Below are 8,678 nucleotides of genomic sequence, written 5' to 3'. Positions count from 1 at the left end.
GTAGCTGTTCAGATAGAAACATGCGTCGGTCGGATACGTGGCGTGGCGTCGTGTTTTAATAGTATGTTTCCGCCTTTATTCTTAATATTTTAAGGGTAAGTGGGGTAAATTAAATTATTTATACATGTTAACATTACTAAAAGATGCATTCAACTTATTCATCTGTGCATTTAACAAAATAAAAAAAAGAACGTTTCCATAGAAAATTTGTGGTGCGGTGCGTTCAAATACTAAGTCCCTAATTACTTACTGTATATTTTGGAAGTAAGCAAACAGAAAAAAAAATCTACTTTATAAAGAGATACATTTGTATTTCTTGCTGATTATCTTACAAGGAATTCTTATTCCATGATATCTTCCTTGATTTTAATATTTAGTTCATGCCAATTAGCTAAAACTTATATTGACACTTCTATCTGTACGTTCGTAATGTTAATCGTTTACTGATTATGGTGGACGTGGCCTAGGTGGTGGATAATTTTTGTTGTAATGTTTTCCCCATCGTCATAAAATAAAGGAAATGTCTGACGCAATTGTGCCTAAGGGTCAGCCGACTCCCGGCGACCCTGAGAAGAAAGGGTGGTTGTTCAAATGGACAAACTACCTGAAAGGTTATCAGCGAAGATGGTTCGTGTTATCGAATGGATTGTTATCGTACTACAGGTAAACGTTAAAAACTTTTACTTTGCTATTTCCCTTTTAAGTACGTTAAATTATAAAAGGCTTATGGCGTGACTTGCCCTTGAAAAACTCGATAATTCAGTGCGCAGTAGCAATTCTCAGTTTTGCTGATCATTTTCCGTGACGCACCGATGTTTTTACCTATTTTTAGCCAAATTATACATTTAAAGTTGACAGTCGCGAAGCACCTATTATCACACGGCCCTATTATGCAGTATTACTGCTGATTGCAGTGATAATGTCCTGCCAGCTGTTCTTATTAGACTTCATCTATTCATCACTGAGGTTGTTGGCAAATATTATTCGTAATTTATAAATGTATTGGTCAGATAATCGGCGTATCAACTTGGCAATTGAATTAATCCGCGGATATTTTATGCATAACAATTTGTTTCTTGATTGTGCCAAGATATTTTAGAAAATAATAATGATAGACAAATAAAATTAAGACATGGATATCTAGTATAGGCCTATTTTATTTTATAATATGTACTCAATGTAGTGCACTTGCGATGTTTGAATACTTATTTCACTTTAAATGCACAGGATGTACTTAACGATGCATGCTGAAGGAGTGTAAGTGTGTTTAAAATTGCCAATTTTTTCTAAGATACCCAAACAAGGCTTTCATAATTAACTTAAGAAATTGAATTGAAACCATTTTATCATGAGACTAGTTTTATTCAAGTTGTCTACAGTTCTTCGTTTCTTCGCATACATATAGTTTGGCTAATGAAAGCTGAACCCAGCTATTATATAGGTATTAGCGGGCTGTTTTCTGCAACTCGACGTCTAGTGCGCCTATTTTGCGTGATTAGGCTGTAGGCACTATTCATGCCAGCCTAGCTTCTGGAGGAAGCCTAAAAAACCCAGCTATTATTTGAAAGAAAGAAAGGTTTATTTTGGCTCCATAAGTACCACCTAAAACTAAGACTAGAACTAGCACATTGCATTGCTAGCATTGGCATTTGAATGGTAAACAGACCAAAGAGTATATGAAAACAGATGCTTGAGCTTGTACTATTATCTATTCTGTGATTTGTTGAGTTTAGTACCTTTGTGTGTTAAAATAGAGTTTTTTGGAATTTTACTGCTGAAACATGGGCGAAACAATCAATAGTGGTGTGCCCCAGATTATTTTAACCATAATAAATAAATTCAAACAAAAACAAGCAGCGAAGGGAGCCTTGTTCAAACAGAAAAAACAGTGTTTAGATGTGGTGACCAAATTTGTAGGTTAGTAGGCATGGCAAAATATTTTGATACTAATATCCCTTTCAAAACTGGTCAATACAATTGTGGTTCCTAAGATTACCTTTTTCTCAAAAATATTTGTTTTACCTTTTTATGTACAACATATAATTTTTTAATAATTACTTTTTTTCCAATAGGCATGTGATAGACAGAGAAGCATAAAGTAGTAGATTGTTATGCCTAATTGGGCTACACAAAAAACCAGTGTTACTGCACATAATGTGCGGCAACACATGCTGATTGGAGACCCTTTTTGGTATCCTGTTTTGTCACCAAGTAACAGTGTTAGGTGGTACTTATGGAGCCAAAATAAATGTTTCTTTCTTTCTTTCTTTCTAATTGTCAATTTTGTATGGCAGAGAAACTTCAGTTCTGTACTTGTACTATTACTTATTCTATGGTGATACCATCTGCAATTTGAATTTGCCAGTTTTGCAGGTTCATCTTTTATTAGCCAGACTCTAACTGATGATTCTTCTGTTTACACCATTTTTATTCACCCTTTCAAGCATTCCATCAGCTTTGAGTTCCATAAATTTAAAAAAATATATTAGTAACAATGATTGTAGACTTTCATCAACTCAAGACTGTTGTACACTTACATTCATAAACTAGTGAGCAAAAATTTGATCAAAAATATCAGAAAACGCTTCTATGCTGTTGACAATAGTTGTGTTCAGATATTTTTAGGATTTCGTAGCCAAAATGGCAAAAACAAAACCCTTATAGTTTCGCCATGTCTGTCTGTCTGTCTGTCTGTCCGTCCGCGGCTTTGCCCAGGGACTATCAATGCTAGACAGCTGTAATTTTGCACGAATATATATGTAAACTATGCCGACAGAATAGTACAATAAAAAAATTTTTTTTGAGTACCTCCCATAGACGTGGATGGTAGTAATTCAGGTAGTAAGTATATCAAACTTACAAGGAAAACTATAACAGTTGAGTTTTCTTCAGAATCATTAGTAGTTTAAGAGTAAATAGCAGCCTCAGGTATAAAATATACCTAAACTTGGAATATTCCGTGCAAAATACGAAATCCTTAGAAAAATATTACTTAATTTTTTCATAATGGCTACAGAACCCTATTTCGGGCGTGTCCGACACGCTCTTGGCCGGTTTTTAATCAAATTTTTGCTCAGAAGATTATGAACTCGACTGTACTAATCAACGCCTTATCATCATTTGTGTTTACGCTAGGGCAAGCATAAGATCAAACAGTATGACTCATTGCTTGCATGTCTGTAATAAATGTTTCTGTGAACTTTAATTTATGTAACAAGGTTGTGATCCATAAATAGGTACATAGATAAAGAATGTTATTTAGAAATAGATCTCTTGTTGCATATCAAAGTCAATAAAATACATGCAAATTTGTATTGTAATGTATGTTCTTTGAATAATAGAAAAAGCTCTAATGTGCCATAAATTTATAAAGCTTTAGGCAAAGCTAATTAGGAGCCATCCATAGATCATTTTTAGACCCCACTTATCACCAAACTTATTTATACATAGCATAACTATGAAAATTTCTATTATTTTGTTTGTGTGTAATAAACCCCGGTGTTAATAAATCTAAATTAAAAACACAATTATTATGATCCTTACCCCCCAATCAAATAATTTGTAGACATATGCATAGTTAACACTACATAACACTTAGATTGTATTTTGTTTCTTTTCTTTTATAAAATAAAGAGTTTATATACATACATACAAATCATGTGTAATGGTGGTATTACTTACTATGGCTTACAGTTACAGTTTCATAATTCTAACTCAGATCTAGAAATAGTTCCATACTTATTAAAAAAACTGTACCCCTTTGTCTCTTTTTTGGCTGCTACACTATAAGTCCAATAAGATACTAAACTAAAACATCCCTCTCTTCCCCCTCCTTCCTCCTTCATCCTTGTGTATTCATTTTTTGAATAAATTTATGTATTGACTTTATAAAATTTAAATCATTTGTATAAAATAATTGTTGAATTTGAAATGCTATTTATTATGAAATGAAATGTTATATATTTTTGAAATGTATATGTAATAATTGGTATAATAATTAACTTCAATATGTAATGCATGCACTGATGATTATGTTCTGTGATTCAAAATGGAAATAAAGAGGCTATAATAATAAAATAATATTCATACAAAACCATAGACCATGAACGAAACTTGCCATATTTTCCCAGTACTATTAATTTAATAGATTGTTATTTCATTATAATAACTTATACAAATAATTAGTTGTTTAGTAGTAGTAGTTTTCTTTTATGTTTTTGTTTATGTGATTTTTTTGTGGCTTTTAAAGTATTTGTATTATGTCATGTTGTATTAATAAAACTTATTTTTTATTATAATAGATATTTAATCAAAAATATTTTTTTACCTGACAGCCCAAAGGAGGCTTGTTTTTTTGAGTGTATATTTATTACTTTGGCCCTCTCTGTAGTCGCAATGGCTGGACGATTTTCAAAATATGATGGTATCATCAGATTCGTCAGAACTGTGGAAAGCTAATAATTACCCCATTCCGAAGCTACCATTTTTGCAGAAACATCAAAAGTTATGGAATAAAAAAAGCAAAAATCTGACTTAATTTTTTTTTAATAAAAACTAAAAACGAGAAACAAATCTAGTAGTCTAAAACTGACTCTACAAGCTTTGCTTAGTTTGGGTCTGATGTTTATTTATATTAAAGATATGTAAAACAATTGTTCCAGAAACCAAGCCGAGATGGCACACACGTGCCGCGGCACGATATCTCTCCTGGGCGCCCTCATCCACACGGCGGACTCGTGCACCTTCGTGATCAGCAATGGCGGCACGCAGACCTTCCACATCCGCGCCCACGACGAAGTGGAGCGCCAGAGCTGGGTCACCGCGCTCGAACTGGCCAAGGCTAAAGCCATGTTAGTGTTGACTGTTGAGCACAGCTCCCGTACAAGGCCGAAGTTTTATAACCAGGGGAAGGGTCAATTGGCTAAATTCTAGTTGATTCTAAAAAAAATAGTATATTTCTGCAACAAAAGAGAAGAATTGAGTTTGTTATAATTTTTATCTTTTGTTGCAGAAATATACTAATTTGATTAAAATCAATGAGTTTAGAAAAATATCTGCCTACTGTTGTCCTGGATCCAGCCCAGGGCCCTCACTCCCCATTGGATCCGCCTTTGGTCTGGATATCATAAAGGAATTAACCATTTGTCTGGAAATCAATGGGTCTCTGACTTAACCTCATAATCGTATATGAAATTTTATGAAATTCGAATAACTATTTGGGATATACGTCTGTGTAAAGTAGATATTTCACTCATAGTCAAAATACCACATGATACGAGTGCCGGTACTATTGTATTGTAAAACTCTTTATTGTACATTAAAACACATGAAAATAACATAACACAGGATAATAAGATACTATTTGTGATCAAGTGCGGGTAGTTCGAAGGACTCGCGCTGCTAGGCAGACTTGACACCCCACACTTCAGTCTACTCGTGACCACGGCCACTGTAATGTGGTCGAAACGTCGAGGTAAATATAATAAGTCCGGATTGTGGTATTTTGACTATGAGATATTCTATTTTCATAAAATTTCATATACGATTGAGTCAGAGACCTGTGAGTGAGTGGTCCTGCTGCAAGGCACTAATAGTTGAAGAAACAGAAACTATACGTATTGCGTAACATAATCCTAGTCGTAGTTATAGTCACTGGTGTTTTAGGAAAAAAAGTAGATATGTAGCAAGTACAGTCACCGGCATTAATATCTGCCACAGCAGTGTGCAAAAATATCCGACACGTCCTACCGGCCCTAGAAATAGAATAGTATCAGATATTTATGCACGCTTTGTTGTATCAGGTATTGGTGCTGGTGACAGTACAGTCGAGTGCAAAAATATGGACGTATCTAACCCATCAAAAAAGTATGTACATCAAAAGTAGCTGGTTACTTTTGTACTTTGTCATATGTACTTAGCTTGATACAAGATTGACAAATGTGTTAATGTGACAGAGTAAAAAAGTAACCAGCTACTTTTGATGCTGACCATACCACGGACTCTTATTCCGACGTAATAAGGCTGTGGTACCATATTTTTGAGTGGTTTGAATAGATACATATTTTTGCACTTGACTGTACATATAGTAAAGAAACTATCGCGAAAACATAGTGCTGGTGTGTCATGACTGATAAGGCAATACCTAATGTGCCACAGAGTTGGTAATATTATTGGGGCATTGAAGGCTTTCAGGGGCAGTAGCAATAGAATGCTTAGAGAAAAATATGAGGCGTTACGAGAGTAAAAGAAAAGGGGTGGTCGACAAAATAAATTGAAGAACCTATGTTATAGACTAGGTCTTTCTTTATCTAATTTGACTGTAGTCAAGTACAGTCAAGTGCAAAAATAAGTATCTATTCGAACCACTCAAAAATATGTTACTACAGTCTTATTGCTTCGGAATAAGAATCTGTGGTAAGTACTTATTTTTAAAACTTTGAATAAGTGCATATTTTTACACTTGACTGTACAAGGGGGTTACTTTTACTTACAACTTACTTCATTATTGTTTTTATATACCTCAATACTCCCACAGTAGGGCCCAGGAATCAGACGACGATGAGGACCAGATGTCGAGCGGCGCGGTCGTGGTGGGGGGCGGGGAAGGGGAAGGAGAGGACGCGGGCGGCATCGCCCGGGAGCTCGCCGCCAGGTTCCACGACCTCAGGACCTGTTCCGAGCTGGTGGCAAGACACGGAGCAGCCTTGCAAAGGTCGCTGGTGGACCTCGAGATACCGCCCTCTGATACCACAAAGCAGGTGTCGGAAAGAGCTACGCTGTTCAGAATATCCTGCAACGCCATGATGAATGTAAGTGTATTTTTCGATAACATTTAAATTACTGTACCTCGTCACAGTGTAAGAAAATGTACAGTGGTTAATGTTCTTTGTCTGAGCGCGAAATGCCGACAATCGGCTAGACACTGGAAATGTATCAGGGTTGTCACAAAAAAGTAATATGGAAGTACGTTCCTATAATAAGGTATGTATAAATTAATGTGGGTATAATTATGTACCTGCATTCATTACTGCCTATAGTCCATTCAGGATAACATTGGACTCTAGAAGGTTACAGAAGAAGGGGTTCTAAACATTTTTTTGTGAAGTCGTAATAATGATGATGATGATTTTTGATGAATAAAAGAAGTAATACGATGAAGTCGTAATTTTGTTTAGTTTGTAAGTAGATATATTATTACTTAATATCGATGCCTTAGTTCACACTTATACCGAGTCGCGATTGTCGGGAATTAAAAAGCGAATTGCCGCGCGGCGGTGGCGTTCTATTTCTTTTTGATAATGCGGCCACAAATGCCGCATAGCCAGCAACCGCTCAGTCTGCGCCGCGCCCCGCCCCGCACCGCGCCTCGCCGTCGGAGGCTTGTTGGCAACCGCGTAGCATCCCCTTTATTGTCTAAAAGTTCATCGTGATCATTTTTTTTAATAGGTAGTAATTACGTACACTTAACGGACAGACCGGGGGATTTTATTTTACGTAATTTATGAAATCTCAATTGTCCATCATTACGGCTGTACGACGTTGACATACAGCCGTATACTTCACATGTACAACGCATTTATAATAAATTGGCCACTCCTGTATCGGAACAATTATTAAATTATATTCACGAAAAATTGCGACACTCTTCGCAGCCAGTACCATCGCGCACTGAACGTCGGAGTGCACGGGGCGCCCTCACCGTTGCTCTGTCTAGACGGCCGAGTTTAGTGACTTTAAGTTCTTAGATTTTGACCTCGTTGAGTTTCTTGCCGGATTCTTCTCAACAGAGGTGTTTCCGAACCGGTGGTAGATTTTTTTTTGACATTCATAAGTGCTTGTTATAGCCTAAATTGAATAAAGATATTTTGACTTTGGCTATTGAACCATTGGACTTTTGACTATCATATTGAACCATTGGACTTTTGACTATCGCAGTAAGTTTCAAAATGAATTCCCTCGTCGAGTAATGCAATGTAATGTCAACTTTTTCTGTGAAAAACGTACAGTGGGTCACGCTTCAGTTGGTTCGATGTTTACTCAACCACATAAGTGCGACCCGCTAAGTTGTTATTTTACCGATAAAAACAACATTTTTAAACAATATTATTATATTAACTGCATAAAACAGAAAACTATAAGCAAACAACCAACTAATACGTCATAGCCTCAAAGTCGAATCCGAACAACATGGCAATACGGCTGCCTTGTGCGCTTGTTCGCCCGCTTGACAAGAACTGAATGCCAATGCCAATGCCTGGTATAACCACGTACCACGAAACTCGATTCATGCGGTAACAAGACGCCCACCCTATAGTTTATCAACTCTCGGCGAATTGACTTTAGCAATAAATTATCAAAATGCTTTAGCTAAGGGTTATTCTTAAAATTCATGTCATGCAGGTTTTTTTTATTCTACTGGATGGCAAACGAGCAAGTGGGTCTGCTGATGGTAAGAGATCACCACCGCCCATAGACACCTGCAGCGTTGCCAACCTAGAGGTCTAAGATGGGATACCTCAAGTGCCAGTAATTTCACCGGCCGAAACACAACAGTGCAAGCACTGCTATTACACGGCGAGCAAGATGGTGGTAGCAATCCGGGCGGACCTTGCACAAGGTCCTACCACTTGCAAAGGCGAAGTGAACGCCATCTTCCTTTTTACATGAGATTACAATCC

The 8,678-nt window shown here is 36.6% G+C and overlaps 1 protein-coding gene across 1 annotated transcript in view; it reads left to right on the top strand.

Moving 5' to 3' along the window:
• The first annotated feature begins 312 nt into the window (after nt 1–312).
• The window catches only part of Osbp (oxysterol binding protein), a 38,940-nt gene continuing 30,574 nt past the window's right edge, over nt 313–8,678 (top strand). The window contains exons 1-3 of the mRNA XM_074092370.1: nt 313–663; nt 4,662–4,850; nt 6,536–6,809. Of these exons, the coding sequence (XP_073948471.1) occupies nt 521–663; nt 4,662–4,850; nt 6,536–6,809 (606 nt within the window). The 5' untranslated portion in view covers nt 313–520. The remainder of the gene's footprint in view (nt 664–4,661; nt 4,851–6,535; nt 6,810–8,678) is intronic.

Source organism: Choristoneura fumiferana, chromosome 9, assembly GCF_025370935.1.
Source record: "Choristoneura fumiferana chromosome 9, NRCan_CFum_1, whole genome shotgun sequence".
NCBI lineage: Eukaryota > Metazoa > Arthropoda > Insecta > Lepidoptera > Tortricidae > Choristoneura > Choristoneura fumiferana.
Note: the sequence above shows the minus strand (reverse complement) of the source record. Positions and strands in the feature narration are given on the sequence as shown.